This window comes from Sorex araneus, chromosome 1 (genome assembly GCF_027595985.1).
Source record: "Sorex araneus isolate mSorAra2 chromosome 1, mSorAra2.pri, whole genome shotgun sequence".
NCBI classification, from domain to species: Eukaryota; Metazoa; Chordata; class Mammalia; order Eulipotyphla; family Soricidae; genus Sorex; species Sorex araneus.
In genome coordinates this window covers 441,302,335-441,320,356 of record NC_073302.1, presented here as the reverse complement: position 1 = coordinate 441,320,356, position 18,022 = coordinate 441,302,335, and the positions used below count along the sequence as shown (strand labels likewise).

Here is an 18,022-nt window from a genome sequence, read left to right as displayed (position 1 = left end):
GGGGGACCAGGGCCGGGGGCCTTGCCCCGCTGACAGACCACACCCTGCCCCTTGCAGCTGTGATGACGACCTCTCGGAGGACAGAGCGGAGCTCCTGCACGGCATCTCGGAGCTGGACATCACCAACTCGGACTGTTTCCCGTCGCAGCTGCTGGTGCACGGGGCGCTGGCCTTCCCGCTGGGCTTGGATTCCTACCACGGCTGCGTCATCGCGGCCGCCCGCTACGGCCGGGGCCGGGTGGTGGTGACCGGCCACAAGGTCCTGTTCACCGTCAGCAAGCTGGGCCCCTTCCTGCTCAACGCCGTGCGCTGGCTGGACGGGGGCCGCCGGGGCAAGATCGTGGTGCAGACGGAGCTGCGGGCCCTGAGCAGCCTGCTGGCCGTGGGCGGCGTGGAGGCCAGCGTGGAGCCGCACCTCACCAGCGACGCCAGCGTCTACTGCTTCGAGCCCATGAGCGACGTGGGCGTCAAGGAGCTGCAGGAGTTCGTGGCCGAGGGCGGGGGCCTGTTCGTGGGCGCGCAGGCCTGGTGGTGGGCCTTCAAGAACCCGGGCGTGTCCCCGCTGGCCCGCTTCCCCGGCAACCTGCTGCTCAACCCCTTCGGCATCAGCATCACCAGCCAGAGCCTGAACCCGGGGCCCTTCCGCACCCCCAAGGCCGGCATCCGGACCTACCACTTCCGCTCCACGCTGGCCGAGTTCCAGGTGATCATGGGCCGCAAGCGCGGCAACGTGGAGAAGGGCTGGCTGGCCAAGCTGGGCCCCGACGGCGCCGCCTTCCTGCAGATCCCCGCCGACGACGTCCCCGCCTACATGTCCGTGCACCGGCTGCTCCGCAAGCTGCTCAGCCGCTACCGGCTGCCCGTGGCCACGCGCGAGAACCCCGTGATCAACGACTGCTGCCGGGGCGCCATGCTGTCCCTGGCCACCGGGCTGGCCCACTCGGGCAGCGACCTGGCCCTCCTGGTCCCCGAGATCGAGGATATGTACAGCAGCCTCTACCTGCGGCCCTCGGAAACGCCCATCACCGTGGACGTCAACTGCAACAACCCAGGTAGGGGCGGGAGGTGGGGGGGGCTCCCTCCCTCCACCACACAAAAGTTTAAACTCACGTGTGGAGGGTGACGAGGGCAGAGCGTGATGCCATCTGCCCACCGCTGTCCCGAGGGCCAGCTCCAACCCTGGCTGGGCTCTTACCCCCAAGGAGATGGGGCCTGAGGTTTTGAGGTTGGGTTTGCAAGAGCTGGGGGGTGGGCGGAGGAGAGGGGAAGGCCCAGGTGGGGGGGGGGGTGGGAAGCCCCGCAGGGGGTGGGGCTGCGGGCTGGGATGAACCCTGCCCTTCTCGCGCTGTCCACGGCAGGCACCAGGTACTGCTGGATGAGCACCGGGCTCTACATCCCCGGGAGGCAGGTCATCGAGGTCTCCCTGCCCGAGGCTGCCGCGTCTGCGGACCTGAAGGTAACACCTGCCCCCCCCTCCCGGCACAGCTGCTACTCGGGGTGCCCAGCTTAAGCCTCGGAAGGACAAGCCCTTTGGACTCCAACACCCCCTTCCATTTGGAGGGGGGGTTTGGGTCACACCTGGCGATGCACAGGGGTTACTCCTGGCTCTGCACTCAGGAATTACCCCTGGCGGTGCTCAGGGGACCATATGGGATGCTGGGAATCGAATCCGGGTCGGCCGCGTGCAAGGCAAACGCCCTACCCGCTGTGCTATTGCTCCAGTCCCCAACCCCCTTCCTTTTTTAAAGATTTTTTTAATCGAATCACTGTGAGAGAGACCCTTACGAAGCTGTTCGTGATTAGGGACAGTGTTCCAACACCCATCCCTCCACCAGTGCACGTTTCCCAGCACCAGAGTCCCCAGTTTCCTTCCCAAAGTAGGTAAAGGGATATACCCGATAACCTCTCGGTATCTGTATTGCAAACACAGTGCCCGAAAGGAGAGGGAGGGAGAGGGAGACAGAGAGAGACAGAGAGACAGAGAGACCCTTTTTAACATGCCAGAAAGCCCAACTGATTGATTTTAATGTGAAAAAAAAACCAAAATCTGATGCATTTCCGGGGCCAGGACAACACAACCCTCCCTCTGACTCAGTTTTGTGTGTGAACTTCACCATGTAGAAAAGGATTAAGAAAGGAAGCAGAGGGGCCCAGAAAGATTGGGGAGGTGGGGGGAGCACTTGTCTTGCCCAAACCCAGCCTGGGTCCCATCCCCGGCACCTAACTGGGTGTCCTGAGCCCCATCAGGAGTGACCCCTGAGTGTGCAGCTAAGAGTAATCCCTGAGCACTGGTAGGTGTGGCCCAAACTCTCCTCTCTCACACACACACACAACAAAAAGAAGAAAGGAAGCAGAGGGCAGAGCCTTGGCACAGGGTGCCCTGGGCCCACTTCACTTCCTTTTCCATCTGTCATGCTCCCTCTGCCACACCAGGTCTTTCGGAATCCACCTCCCCCTGTGAACCAGATGTCCTTGCCCGCCCCGTCCATCTGTACCACATCACACTCACATGTGTGCATGCACACACGTACACACATGCACACACACACACATGAGCACATGCATGCACACACGCACACACCCACACACACCCCATTTGAGAAAGTCAAGTTGCCGTCCTGCTCTGTCCCCTGTGGTGACATCGAGGGTTGAGTCTGAGACTCTGTCCTGCAGCGTCTTGGACCCACATGCAGGACAGCACCAGGCCCCTTCCCCCCATGTAGATATGGCTGCTGGAGCTCCGGGAGGGTCTGACTCTGCCCCCACATGCGGCAACCCACTGCCCCATGTCCACTTCGAAAGGCAGGGTCAGAAGGACTGACGCCGTGCAGGAGGCTAGTCCAGGCTCCTGTCTGACACAGACACCCCGAGAGTCCCAGCCGGTGTCCCTCCTGTCAGTGACTCCCCATGGCCCTGGGCTTAGTGGGTGGGGAGGGACCAGGATGCCGACAGCCTCCTCGATTCCTGCGCCCGGGAGGAAGGACACAGGGTCTCGGGGAGCTGCAAACGTGTTTGGCAGAAGGGCTGGCACGCATGGGGCCCCACATCCCCTCCTGCCGTGTCCCGCGACCCCCCTCCCATCCCCGCACCCCCGAGGTGACTCTGGCGGGGGCGTCTCTCTGCACCAGGTGCAGATCGGCTGCCACACTGACGACCTGACCAGGGCCAGCAAGCTGTTCCGGGGCCCGCTGGTCATCAACCGCTGCTGCCTGGACAAGCCGTCCAAGTCCATCACGTGCCTGTGGGGCGGCCTCCTCTACATCATCGTGCCTCAGAGCAGCAAGCTGGGCTCCGTGCCCATCACGGTCAAGGGCGCCGTGCACGCGCCCTTCTACAAGCTGGGTGAGTGGGGGCCGGGGGGACCCCCACAGGAAGGAGAACCAGAGTGGGGGGGGGAGAGTGGGGGGGTGGACAGGAAGCAAAGCTCCCTTACAGGCAGGAGAGACAGGGGCCGACCAGAGAGGCGGGTGACTGGCTCGTGACCGGGGTCCCATGGCTCCGTGTCCGCGCGAGGGTGCGGGACGGGCAGCGAGCCTCAGGCGCCCCGGCCTCTCTCCCCAGGGGAGACGTCCCAGGAGGAGTGGAAGCGACGGCTCCAGGAGCACCCGGGCCCCTGGGGGGAGCTGGCCACGGACAACATCATCCTGACGGTGCCCACCGCCAACCTGCGCACGGTGGAGAACCCGGAGGCGCTGCTGCGGCTGTGGGACGAGGTGATGCAGGCGGTGGCGCGCCTGGGGGCTGAGCCCTTCCCGCTGCGCCTGCCCCAGAGGATCGTGGCCGACGTGCAGATCTCAGTTGGTGGGTACCGGGGCATGGGGGTGGGGGGGACTCCCTGCCTGCCCGCAGCTAGTGGGGGCCACAAGGAAGCAGCCATCCTCGCTGTGTAAAGGGGACCCAAGAAACAGACTCAGCTGTGCCCCTTAGACACAACGAAAACCCAACAGGAGACGGGTAGAGCGCATGCGTGCCTTTCAGTTGTAGTCTTTGGCATCCGAGTCGCACCCGTGGTGCTCAGGGCTTACTCCTGGCTCTGTGCTCAGGGCTCATTCCTGGCAGTGCTCGGGAAACCATCGCTGGGCTCTCTCTCCAGCCCAGAGTGCATGCCTTGTGTGTATCAATGAGTCGCTGAGTTTGATTGCCAATGCCACACTGTCCCTCACCTCCTGGCACTCCCCCTAGCCCAAGACCGTCAAACCCACCCCACCCCCTGAGCTAAGTATCACAGGTGGTGAACCCCGCCCCCAGGTTAACACTGAGGGTACTCCATTTTTTAAAAATCATTGGAAGCTACTTAAATATCACAGTAGTATGGGAGGTTTGGTGACCCATCCCGTGAACCTCCAGTGAAAATGAAGGAAGCCATCTGACTGCCTCTTGGACAAACTGCGGGACTCTGAGATCACAGGCGCACACTGCGGGGTGGGGGGGGGGGGGGTGCAGCACCATGTAAGTCAGCCCAACAAGAGACAGCGTCCAGGGCCAGGGCCGAGAGTGCCAAGAGTGCCCCTCCTGGAAATCAGCCTCTCAGTACTCAGCAGGGGCTAGAGCCGGGTGTAAAGCCTGGAGGCCTCTGTTTGGCGGCTTGGTCTGGGCTGCTGGGGAAGGAATTTAGTCACACCCAGATGACACTGAAGAAAAAGATCTTTGCTGGTGTGTGAGTAAGCCCAGAGGGGTCAGGGAGCGGGCCAGAGAGATAGTGCGGTGGGTCAGCTTCCTGCTTTTCACTCAGCTGGCCCATGTTTCATCCCTGGCACGGCACATGGTTCCCCAGGCCCCTCCAGGGGCGATCCCTGAGCACAGAGTCAGAAGTAAGCCTTGAGCACAACTGTGTATGGCACCAAAAAAAAAAAAATGAAAAGAGGGGCCAGGGTGATAGCCCAGTGGTCAGGGACTCGTGCCTTGCCTATGGAGAGTCCCGAGTTTGAACCTGTGTCCCCAGGTCCCCTGGTTACTGGTTTGGCATAACTTTGGGCACCTCTTTCAAGCCCGGCCCTCTTGGCTCACATAGAAACTGAGCGTACAGCAGTGTTGGGGGGGGGGCGCAGCAGGCCCACCTGTCACCCCCGGAGCCCCACCAGGAGCGAGCCATGCGCACTGCAGAGCATGAGCCCCAAACCCCAAATCACGAGAAACGCCGGGTCGGTGCAGGGGAGCTGCCTGCAGCCCCGGTTTCATAGGGAGGACAGTGCTTGGGGACACGGTGCATGGACGTGCAGGGCGACAGAGGAAAGAGCAAGGGCTGTAGGGTGGCCCAGGGACACCACCACACGCCGGCACGGGCGTGGGTGCAGAAAGAGGAAGCGTGAAGGAAAGCCCAGGGCCGATGGCCCTTCTGGGCGTGACGGGCCTCGGGGTGTCACAGGAGGTGAGGGACAGAGGCTCCGAGGCCATCGACTGCCGCAGAGCATGATGCGGGGGGAGGGGCCGGCTCAGTCTCTCACCCCCCCCATCCGTCCCCCACCCGCGCCCCCTCTGCAGGCTGGATGCACGCAGGGTACCCGATCATGTGCCACCTGGAGTCGGTGCAGGAGCTCATCAACGAGAAGCTCATCCGGACCAAGGGGCTGTGGGGGCCGGTGCACGAGCTGGGGCGCAACCAGCAGCGGCAGGAGTGGGAGTTCCCCCCGCACACCACCGAGGCCACCTGCAACCTGTGGTGCGTGTACGTGCACGAGACGGTGCTGGGCATCCCCCGGGGCCGGGCCAACATCGCCCTGTGGCCGCCGGTGCGGGAGAAGAGGGTCCGCATCTACCTGAGCAAGGGCCCCAACGTCAAGAACTGGAATGCATGGACGGCGCTGGAGACCTACCTGCAGGTACGGCGGGACGGAGAGGGCGCGGGGAGCCAGGCCCGGCGGGTAAATCCCCCCTAATAACGCACTTCCTGTACGGCCGCACTTCCGGTGGTGCCCCACGTCCGGGGACGCCTCACTTCCGGTGGCATCCCACTTTGCACCACCCCGAAGTGGATTCCGTTCCCTTGGTCTCGGTGCCCCGCTCCACTCCCCGCCAGGCGCTTCTAGGAGGCCCCTGAGAACCGTACAGGCAGCACCGCGGGAGCTTCCGAGTGCTGGACGCAAGTGCGGCCCCCGCAGTGTACACTGACCGCGGGCGCGGGCCTGGAACCCAGCCACGCCCGGGACCCAACCAAACTGGTGACCCGCTGCCCGCACCGGAGCGTGCCAGGGGCCCGAGAGATCGCACAGCAGGGAGGGCGTTTGCCGTGCCCGCAGCCAGCCCGGGTCCCACCCCCCGACCCCGGCGCCCCGTAGGGTGCCCTGAGCATTGCCAGGATGGTCACGAAGTGCAGAGGCAGGAGTAGGCCTTGAGCGCAGCCAGGTGTGGCCCAGAAACGGAACCAAGTACACTAAGCGTCCCCCGGACAGAGACACGCAGGGTGGGAAATGGTTTCTCCCTCCCCGCAGGCGGGCGGACCGTTCTCCCCTCGCCCTAGACCCTGCTTCTCTTTCCCCCCAAGAGGTGATCCAGTTCCTTCCTGACATGCCCTTGAGTTACTGCTCCGTGCTCCGCTTCCCTTCCCTCTGGGCCTCCCTTTCCTCCCTTCCCGCCCTCCCCTTCCCTCCCAGGCCCCGGGTTGATTCCCAGCTTATTGGTGGAGTGTTTCAAGCCCTGGAACTCTGGAACTCAGCCCTGGGCCAGCCACACACTCTTCTGGTCCTTCCACGTGCTCGAGCGTCTCTCAGTCTGGCCCCACGGCCCAGAGTTGGACAGCAGAGCTGCCCAGGAGTCTCCCACCTTATCATGAGCCCCCCCCCCCCGCCCCTGAACAGAGGGTCCGCATTTGCGAACCAGCATGGGGGTCCTCTGGCAAGTGCCCCTCCTTCTTTTCTCTCAAAAGTACCATGGCTCGGCCTGGCCTGGGCTCTTCCCAAGGGACTGGCCTTTTTCTCAAGTGACGCATTAGGGCTTTGGTCTGGCTACCGCTTCTGTGAGACTTGCTTTTCCCCCAGAGGCCATTCCAGTCTCCCGGAAGTACTCAGAGTTGTGCTTCATGAGGATTGTGCCCTTCAGGTTGGGGGTGGGAGATTGTAATCTTGCTCTACTGTGACTAACCGGGAGCTACCGCCACGGCTGGAGGACGTGCCTTGCGTGCACAGGCTCCCGAGTTTGATCCCAGGCACCTCGTGCTTCTGGTGGACCCCCCCCCCCAGTGCACGGGAGGGCCCCGAAAACAAAATAAAGTCTGTTCATAGACTCATGTTTCCATTTGAGGCCATTTGATACACGGGTGTCACGCCCTGGCATTGCCATCCGGTGTAGGAATCAGGACCTGGTAATAACTGCTCCACCCCTGGCTATTTCCGGTGCTCCCGCTCTAAGCTGAGCTTGTCACCTGCTCCGGACCTTGCTTGTCACCAGCACAGGAGAGAGCGGGGCCAGCAGTTCCAGTGGGAGAGCGGGTTCGCGAGAGAGATCCGAGCCGTGTGCAAGGGATGGCCTCGGTGGGCTGCCTGTAGGGGCTCCCTGCCAAGACAAAGGGGCTCACCCCCGCTGATTTCTCCTTCCAGCTCCAGGAGGCCTTTGGGTGGGAGCCTTTTATCCGCCTCTTCACCGAGTACCGCAACCAGACCAACCTGCCCACGGACAACGTGGACAAAATGAACCTCTGGGTGAAGATGTTCTCCCACCAAGTGCAGAAGAACCTGGCGCCGTTCTTTGAGGCCTGGGCCTGGCCGATCCAGAAGGAAGTGGCAACCAGCCTGGCCTACCTACCTGAGTGGAAGGAAAATATAATGAAACTGTACCTCCTCACACAGATGTAAGGAGTGCCCAGCGAGGTGGCAGGTAGAGAGGTCCCGGGAGGCAGGCAGAGATGGGCATTCCCTCCGCCACCTCTGTCACTCAGAGCGCGAGCCTGGTCTTCTGCTCCCATGAGCCCCGTTTCCCCTGTTCCCCCCACCTGCCCCCCTCCCAGTTCTGTCTGGAGGAAATAGGCTCAGCACACACAGAGAGGTGCAGTCGGAGCTTTTCAGAAGCAAGGCCTTGGGATTTGCAAGGCTCGTGTCTCTGCTCACAGATTCCGTTCCTTGCCCGTCTCCCGGCCTTGTTCTGAGTGTCACCTCCTTCCTGGCCTGGGCCCACCCAGGGAGCCCCTCCTCCCGGCATCCTGGGGTCTCTCTGGGCTTTTATTTCTGATCAGTGCTCCCCCCAAGCCTCCCTTAGAACCCAGCCCAGACCCGAATGGGCCAGGCGCGCCAGCCAGTGCCCCGGTGACATGAGGTATTTTCTCCAGGAGCTGCTAGGAAGGGCCCTGGCTAGGCCGAGCTCTGGAGAAGCGAGTCTGGGGGGGTCTCCATGGCTGTGTGAGTCCTGGCAAGTTCCCGCACTTTCTCATCTCAAACATGGGATCTATTTTGTAGGATTATTGTGAAGATCTGATGATAGTCCCTTGAAAGGTGATTTGAAAAGAACCTGGCAATAAATAGAAGGGGGAAAATGAATGAAAGAGAGAGAGAAAGAGAGAGAGACATGTTGGCCACCACTGTTCTGTTCTTTACCTAATTCACTCATTTTTCAATTCACTCGTTTGAAAACTAGGCTTCACCTCCAGCTGGCATTTACAGATGTAGTGTAATTAATCCTCTTCTGTCCTGTGAGCGGTCAGCCAGCCACTGAAAGGCGTGCGGTACAGTGCTTTATGAATTTAAAATCACAATGGGGTTTTCAATGTTGCTTGAGGATTAGTCTCTTTATTCAGTTCTTGCCTCTCAAGCAAAAAAAAAATTAAAATAAAACCAATATCCTGCCTTTGAATAAACAAAGCATGGAAGTAAAACCTGTGTAAAACCAGGACAATGTTTGTCTTTAACCAACAATGGGCTTCTGGCTCCGGGCCTGGGGCCGGTGCTTATATTTCCACAGTTGGGACAGGTCCCAATCACAGTCAGGAGTTACCACTTTGGCAGGTAGAGTGCACACAGAGAGGGGTGATAGTAGAATGGATAGGGCATTTGCCTGGCATGCAGCCAACCTGAGTTCAGTTCCCGGTGTCCCATATGGTTCCCCGGCCCCACCAGGAGTGACCCCCAGACTGCAGAGCCAGGAATAAGCCCAGAGCATCACTAGGTGTGGCCCCAAAACAGTAAAGTGCACCTAAAGAAAAATCTTTCCTTCAGACCAAATAACTGAGCACAATTGATGCAAATTTTTTAATAACACATATAAAGATTTTCTAAAATGTCCTCTAATCTTATTCAAAATCTCTCATTACTTTGTAGCTTTAATTACAATTGAGGATCTCTAATGAAAGTTAGTTCATTAATCTAGACAGCTTTCCTTTGGCTCACTACTATTTATTTCATTGTTTTACAATTCTCTTTGCTTTGGGGGACTTTGGGTAGAGACAAGCCCTTGACGTAAATTGTGATTTTTTCTTTGGATTCCTTTATCATCTCTCCATCGTTAATATGATTTTTTAAAATTTTAATTAATAAAAGGGAATGATTCCCCCTTATCTCATGACTACGTTATCTATTGCTTTGAATGTAGAAGTTGAATATTCATTCGCCATAGAAAATAACGACGGGCAGGAAGTAGGTTGTGGCATCTTGGCAGCGTATCTGCTAGGGATGGTCCCAGTTAATCTTCACAATAATCTTAGAAGATAGAAACTCATTGCTCTGTCAGGCATGAGCGGACCAGATGAGATGAGCAGCGGTAAAGTGCCCCAGCTGCAGTGCTAATACGAGATGGATCTAGTGTGAACCAGACCTCCTGGTTGCGGAATGGGTGTTAATAACCGCAGTTCTTTGAACACCCAAGTGGAAAAGAGTCTCTGACAGACCCAGCCATCCAGCCGTAGGACCTGTTTGTCCCCGCTCGCCTCCCAGTGCTCTGGCTTCCTATCCTGGTTCGTCATCTGATTTCATTAGAACAAACGGTCTCTCTGATGATCCCAAATGCCGGTTCAAAGGGAAAGTCTGAGGCATTCCCCACTAGGTAGCGCTGGGGTGACCCCTTTATTGTTCAGAGGCTCAGTTTCTGGGCTGTTGGGGTTTCCGTCTTGCTAGTTCACTAGCTTAGTGGGTTTCAAAGTGATGGGTTCCTTCCGTAAAGGGATGCGCGCCCCGGAAGTCCCAGGCTCTGCATGTTTTCAGAAAGGATATTAGATTCCCTCATCCATCCCCCCCACCCCTCTCGATTCCATTCTCATCGCCCCGGGGGACCTTTTAAAACTGGAAAGCTACCCGGGTCGGTGCCCTGTGTACAAGCCTCAAGCGGGACTTGGAACTTGAGATGATGAACTGAACATGTAAGTTTCCCTCCCCTCCCTCCCCAGGCCCCACTGAAATTGAAGTCAAGACATGCAAAAGCCAACTGACACCTCTCAGCCAAGCAAACTGACAAGATTTGGTTCTAAGCGAAGAAGAACTCCACCCAGGCCGGCCGGAGCAGGATAGTGGACGCTCGGGAAAGCACCTTTCAGGCAGGACATAAGCTGATCCGAACCGCACGACCCCAAAGACACCTGGGCACCGAAGAGGTTTATCTGTTCGCGAGTCATACTGAGTCGTGACGCTGAACCCCGTCCCCTCCGACCCACTTTCGTGCTCAGACACAGGCAGTGTCCTATTGCTACCGGTTTCAAGTCCCTTTGTCACTGTTATTGTCACGGTGTTTTTTGCTGTTGTTGTTTGTATGAAGGAACTGAATAAACTGCCTGAGGAGAGGTAGGAGTTGGTGCTCCAGAATAAAAATCTTTCCTTTTTTTTTTCTTTTTGTGGAAAGAAATAACCCCCTTAGCATATTAGCTAATTCTCTAATTAGAATTAGAATGAGATGCCTCCCATCCCCACTCCTGCTCTAGTGCTTAAGTGCTTCCAGAGTCTTCCCAGAAACAAGGATTAAAACCCAATTGGCCAGGGCAGCAGAGAACCCACACCAACTCCTAGAAAAGTCAACAGTTATATTGATTCCTTGATGCCAGTGGCCAGCCAGGAATTCCCAGACATTGCGCAGAGAAAGGGGAGTCAGAGGAAGGGAGAATCAAGTGAGAGAATATAAGGAAAATAACCAATTTGAGTTAGGAGATTTGAAAGTAAGCGTGCACACACACACACACACACACACACACACACACACACACACACACACACACCCCACATACACCTGAAAGAAACTTTGTAAAAAAATAAGTAATTTAGAAATTTTATCTTCAGAAAGATCTGGGGTATTTTTATAAGGTGAAAATAAACACAGGGAAAATAAAAGAATTTTTTAGAAGTCCTTGTGAAATTAAAGACTTTCAAACATAGTAGACTGGAAAAGAAAAATTAGAAAATATTCACAGATTCAGAGCCAAAAAGAAAGAGCAGAGCAGAAAGTATGAATTAAGGAAAGAGACAGAGAATCAGTATCTAACTGTTGGAACTTCTGGAAGTACCAATAAAGGAAAATGGAAAGGACTGATGAACAGAACAGTTTCCAGATTGAGATGCCCCCCCCCCATTCTACTGAGATTTGTACAAATCTTGTGACTCTGTGGAATATTGGGAAAGGAGGAAAGACATTAAAAGTGCCTGGAGAGAAATTAAATTTAGTTTTTTATAATTAGTACAATAAGCAAGGGATAAGGAACTGGCAGACATTTCACCAGCACCACAGAAGGTGAGAAGCCAGTGGAGCAATGTCTTCACAAATGGAAAGTGTTTGCCCCACAGTTCCTAGAGTGCCCACCCTTAGAGTCACATAAAAAGGAAGATGTTTCAGGCTGGAGCAATAGCACAGCGAGTAGGGCATTGGCCTTGCACGCAGTCAACCTGGGTTCGATTCCCAGCATCCCATATGGTCCCCTGAGCAGCGCTAGGAGTAATTCCTGAGTGCAGATCCAGGAATAACTCCTGTGCATTGCTGGGTGTGACCTAAAAAGCAAAAAAAAAAAAAGGGGGGGGGGAGATGTTTTTTGATATGCAAGTTTTCAAAGTCGCTACCCTGTGGACCCCTAGTGAGTGGGTACCTTGAGGAAGTTCTCTAGCAAAAATGAAACAGAACCCCTAAAGTGAACTGGAAAAAGAATAAAGTAGAAGTCCAAGAGGAAAGGTGTGGAATCCAGAAAATGGGGCTCTCAATAAGAATATATTACTCTAGATTCACAGCTCTCCAGTAGGACACCTCACTCCAGAATAATGTTTATTCCCACAGAACAACTCACCCCAGGCTAATAGTTTCCCCACAGAACACCTCACTCCAGAGTAACAATTCCCCCCCAGAATACCCAACAGTTACCCCCACAGAATGCCTCACTCCAGAATAATAGTCACCAACAGGACACTTCAGAGTGACAGTTACCAACAGGACACCTCACTCCGAAGTAATGGTTACCATCAGGATACCTCGCTCCAGAGTGACAGTTACCAACAGGATACCTCACTCTACAGTGACAGTCACCAACATAATACCTCACTTCAGAGTGACAGTCACCAACATAATACCTCACCAGAGTGACAGTCACCAACATAATACCTCACCAGAGTGACAGTCACCCAAAAGGACATCTCCACAGTGAGTAACCAACAAGACATCGCACTCCATAGTGACAGTTACCAACAAGGCATCTCCAGAGTGAGTTACCAACAGTACACTTCAGAGTAACAGCAAAATGATGCCTCACTACAGAGTAACAGTTACCCACACAAAATACCTCACTCCAGAGTGAAGTTACCAGGAGGACTCTTAACTGCAGAGTAACAATTGCCTCCACAGAACACCTCACTCTAGAGTATCAGTTACCATCACAGGAGGCATCACACTTGAGTAATGGTTATCCAGCAGGACACCTCACTTTAGAGTGACATTTACTGACAGGACATCTCCCTTCAGATTAGCAGTTTTTTCCACAGAACACCTCACTCCAGAGTAATAATTATCCCCACAGAACAGCTCCCGGATTAGAATTACTCCTCTAGAACGTCTCAACCTAGAGTAATGGTTACTCACAAGACAGACCTCACTCCACAGCGAGTTATCAGCAGGACACCTCACTTCAGAGTTACAGTTCTTTCCACAGAACCCCTCACTCCAGAGTAAGTTATCCCTGATGAACACCTCACTCTTAGAGTAATGATTACCCAACAGGACATCTCACTCCAGAGTGACAGTTACCAACAGGACATCACTCCTGGGTGACATTTACCAACAGTGCACCCCCAGAGTCGCAGTGTTCAACAGGACACAACTCCCAAATGACAATTACAACAGGATACCTCACTCTAGAGGGATGGGTATCCAACAGACACCACCCTCAAGAATGACAGTTTTCAAAGAGCATGATTCACTCTGGAGTGATGATCCAACAGGACGCCTCATTCAAGTGACTGTTACTTGACAGGACATATCACTAGAGTGAGTTACCTACCTGCCAGGACTCTTCAGTCTGGAGTGACAGCTGTCTGATAAGATACTTCCTCTGGAGTGATGGGTCTCCAGCACACCCATTTCAGATAAGAATGCAAGTCTGAGGCTGTCGGGGGGAAAAATCTACCTTGAGTATCATAGAGTACTATTGAGAAGCTGGGATGTTTGAGAATATAGAGAATAAGCATTCTTTAGTCAACAAAAACTAAAGTAGAACAATATCAAGAAATTCATACCCATGAAGCAGCAACAAAATGTACATGCACTGTAAATAGTCTCCATTTAACATTGGTGTGGGTATATTTCTTTTTCCGTGGCACAGACATCACGACATTGTGTATGGATGATAACACCCTGCTTAGCTTTTAGTAAGCAGTATTTACATGGACACAATAATGAAGATGGCACTCAGTGTTCTATATCATCAGCCTAGACGCAAATTATGAAAGAGTTTGTTACTCAGAAAAGATGAAAATGAATCCTGACAAGTTAAGGGAGAAGAACAGAAAGAGGTTGAGACTCGTAGAGATGAGAGAGAAGGAAGACTAGGGCTAATCTATATAATAAAGTAGGAATCAAAAGCAAAGTCCACAGTAATGAGTTTAAAAAAAAACTCTTGAAAAAGTGTACTTTCCAAAATGATAAGTTAAACCAATGGAAGTGTTAAAAAAAAATCACATCAAGAGCATATGGAAAGCTAGGGGTAGTTAAATCCTTATCTTTTGTAATGGTGGATTGTTAAAAATTGAAGTTAATAAGTCAAGAAATTATTGTTCAAACATATTTAATGCTAGGAAGTTATTTGCCAGAAAATCTGAAAAATAAAAAATTTTAAAAGCAAAAATAATAATCTTGTTTCTAGAGATAAGACTAGAGTTTAAAGGATGGGGTCAGAAATCTTGGGGTTTTTCATTTTAAATCCTTCTGTACTATTTTATTTTTTATCCTGTGCATGTATTACTTTGAAAGTTTTTAATAAACTCTGCTAAAAATTCTCAGTGGTTTCATGTTGACTAAGGCCATCTCGAAGAGTGTCAAGACTCTCGTCTTTCCGTTCCACTCTAGCTGGAACCACATCATTTATCTTCCAATGATTTCAACTCACTGAACCTTGTCTTGATCTCCGCGGATGTTCCATAGAAAAGCAAACAAAATATGCACATGCGACTAGTGACTATGATAACTGCTAACAGGTTTTCAACATTTGTTGAATGAATGGATATCCAATAAGGTGTTGCAAGAAGATTGGCCAACCAGTGTGTGGGGGGGGTTGTATTGTTTTGTTTTTTCCAATATTTTTGTTCTTATGCCTAAAAGCAATTTAAGATTATAGACCAAAATGGTGCTTTCCTATAGCCCTATATCTTTGATGATTTATAAGTTTCACATAAATTTCCTTGGTATTATTGCCACTTTCCCTGAAGGTGACAATCTGCTTTTTTTTTTTTTTTTTTTGCTTTTTGGGTCACACCCAGCGATGCTCAGGGGTTACTCCTGGTTCTGCACTCAGGAATTACTCCTGGCAGTGCTCGGGGGACCATATGGGATGCCGGGGATCGAACCCGGGTCGGCCGCGTGCAAGGCAAATGCCCTACCCGCTGTGCTATCGCTCCGGCCCCCGACAATCTGCTTTTGATTACCTTTCCCCCTGTATTAGAAGAAATAACCATCTATCTACTGGAAATCTCAGACTTCCAAGTTTCTTATTTCCTGACATGCCTGGTCTCTAGAAAGGTCTTTCTTGTCAATCATCACTAACATTTCTAAGTGAAAATATAGTTATAGATCTTTTTGTTTGTGTTTTTTGTTCTTTGTTTATTTGGGGAGCACACCTGGCTGTGCTCAGGCTTACTCCTGACTTTGTGCTCAGGGATCACTCCTGGTGGGCCTCAGGGGACCAGATGGAGGAGCCAGGGATGAAACCGAGTCAACCATGTCGGAGGCAAGTGTCCTACCTGATGTACTATCGCTCCAGCCTGAATTTAAACACTTTTCTTATCTGCATTAGCTTCTCTATGTTCTATGTTTATCATTAAATTCTAAAATGGAGACAGAGCCCCCCAAAATGAGAAGGGTTCCCAGATTATCCATACGATCACTGAAATAATTCTTTTGTCCATCAACAAAAATATATTAGTTCTCTTTATTCCATTGTCTAACTCCCAAGACTAGAGTTCTCATGAGCCACCCATCAGCCACCCATCAGCGGTGGTGCTTATTGGAAATCCTTCCCATTGCCTCTTCATAAAATTAGTCTCTGGGGGACATTGATTAGACATTAAATTGATTTAATTGATTTAAATCAATTAAATTATTTAGACCTTAAATCAATGTCCCCCAAAGAATAAAAGTGCCTTCCATAGAGGCAGGGGATATTTGGGGACATTGGTGATGGAAAATGTACATTGATGGAGAGATGAGTGTTGGAATGAATAAATGTATGACTGAAAACTGATCACAAAAGCTTTGTAACTGTACCTTACTGTGATTAAGTAAATAATAATAATAATAATTAAAAAATAAATCAATGTCCCGGATGACTACAGTCTTTAGTATAAGACAGATTGTATGTCCAACCTAGAGCTGGAAGGAGTCTAGCAGTATATGAAGATCCTTTCTTACTGGAATAAGGAAGTTTCAACTTAAGTCTCTCTGGAGTGACAGTGAAAGAGATTTTCCAGGTTGTCTTCTTGATTAGAAATAATCGGCTTCTGCTGCATGCGCTTCACACAACTGAGATCCAAATGGGACAAGATAGGCCCAGGGTGGATCCACACAAACACCACAGGGGAATATAGATGCTTTAAGAACTCTCAACAAGGGCTGGCCACCTGTTCGGAGATGCGGCAAGTTCCAGTTTCAAGCTTTAAATAAGTAGGCAGGCCAGAGCTTGCCCTTACGGATAGATCAAGCCACTGCTGACTAAAGGCTAGCATAAGTGTCCCGCAGAATGAATGATATCATGGGTAAGTCTTCCATAAACACCCACGTCGATGGCTTTGTTCTTTTCTCCTACCGTAATATAATCTGAACTAAAAACACTCAAGTTGGAGGTGTAATTATGACAGTACTTGTATTAGCCAGGATACCCCCAAGTGGCAGAAACAAAAGAGGTGCAAGAGAAGGTTTTGGGGAAGGAAACACATGGGAAAGAAAATGAAACTGGGTGCAGAGGAGGCTGGGAGAATTATTGGAAGACAAGAGGGGAGAGAGAAAGTTTGAAGAGGCTTGTACTGAAGTGTGAGTCTCTGGAAGTGAGGCCCCGAGAGGCTCAGTCCTCAAGTCAAAGTGCGCATCAGAAGCATTCCCTGTGCCCCCAGAATTGGTCCGCCTTGGTATTCCTGTCACACTTCATCACTAGATAGGAGACGCCCCCCCGGGCGCATGGTGTTGGCACTGAGGAGAGCAGAGCACGCCAGCTGAGGCTGGGCCGTGGCTTCTGCAGTTGGAGAACCAAGAGACGCGTTTCCAAGACCACCGGAGTCCTGATTCTTCAAGCAGCTGTGGGCACCTGCTCCGTATCATCTCAACGGCTTCGTAAGCCTCTCCAGTGACTAATGCCGATACGTGCAGAGTGGAGTCACCCGTTCGTCTCTACTACTAAATTAGAGTGCAACTAATCCTCTCTAGATTCTTGAGGCCTCTCAGAGAAGAGAGATGAGAGGCCTCCTTCAGTGTAACTCATGGCTAAAAATAGTTGAAGGAGCCAGGGATTATTAAAACCCAGACAAATGGCTGGAGCCATAGCACAGCGGGTAGGGCATTTGCCTTGCACGCAGCCAACCCGGGTTCGATTCCCAGCATCCCATATGGTCCTCTGAGCATGGCCAGGAGTAATTCCTAAGTGCATGAGCCAGGAGTAAGCCCTGTGCATCACCGGGTGTGACCCCCCCCCCAAAAAAAAACCAGCCAATCACCGGGAAGCAGATCTATGCAGCAGAGCCTGCATTGAACTTAATGAGAAACTAGAGTATTGCAGAGACTTTATTTGAGAACATAGAAGGTGTCCCACACAGAACAATAACAGTTCCACTTGGCTATGCACCTGCTGGGCCACCAATTATCTTGCTCTTGACGAATATTTAGTAGATACAACTCAGAAAGAGACAGTTATTGCAATGCCAACTGCAGCCACTGCAGTGCAAAAATATGGATTAGTGTTCTTGGTTTAAGTCCATGCCCAGTGACTGTGACATTCGGTAATGACCTTTTCTCCTGAGTCTTGTAGGCGGTGCCTCACCTAAGTGAAACTGGAGTTTTAGAACTAAGCAAGGACAATGAAGACTCAGTGGGGAGGGACATTGAGGAAGGAAGCTGGTACTCCCTGCATGCCACTTCTTAAAGCTCTTCCTCCTGACTGCAGATGAAAATCTTTAGTTCTGAGCACTTTAGTCAAAGCCCCTCGGAACCTGGCTGAAGAAGGAAGGGAGAGAGAGAGAGAGACAGAGAGAGAGAGAGAGAGAGAGGAGAGGAGAGGAGATAAAGAGGAGTGAGAGAGACAGAGAGAGGAGAGAGAGAAGAGAGGAGAGGAGAGAGAGAGAGAGGAGAGGAGAGAGAGAAAGAGAGAAGAGTGAGAGAGAGACAGAGGAGAGAGAGAAGAGAGAGGAGTGAGACAGAGAGGAGAGAGGAGAGGAGAGAAAGAAAG

At 52.4% G+C, this 18,022-nt stretch overlaps 1 protein-coding gene across 4 annotated transcripts in view; it reads left to right on the top strand.

Moving 5' to 3' along the window:
• TCAF1 (TRPM8 channel associated factor 1) overlaps positions 1-14,372 on the top strand; it is a 55,162-nt gene extending 40,790 nt beyond the window's left edge. For 3 of the 4 annotated variants that reach the window (XM_055119472.1, XM_055119356.1, XM_055119537.1), the window contains exons 3-9: positions 58-1,052; positions 1,359-1,456; positions 3,129-3,342; positions 3,562-3,801; positions 5,482-5,819; positions 7,533-7,783; positions 10,304-14,372. In XM_055119472.1, coding sequence (XP_054975447.1) covers positions 58-1,052; positions 1,359-1,456; positions 3,129-3,342; positions 3,562-3,801; positions 5,482-5,819; positions 7,533-7,783; positions 10,304-10,313 — 2,146 coding nt within the window. In that variant the 3' untranslated portion in view covers positions 10,314-14,372. Of the gene's footprint in view, positions 1-57; positions 1,053-1,358; positions 1,457-3,128; positions 3,343-3,561; positions 3,802-5,481; positions 5,820-7,532; positions 7,810-10,303 lie in introns of all 4 variants that reach the window. The other variant, XM_055119423.1, reaches the window with a different exon arrangement.
• The last annotated feature ends 3,650 nt before the right edge of the window (positions 14,373-18,022 follow it).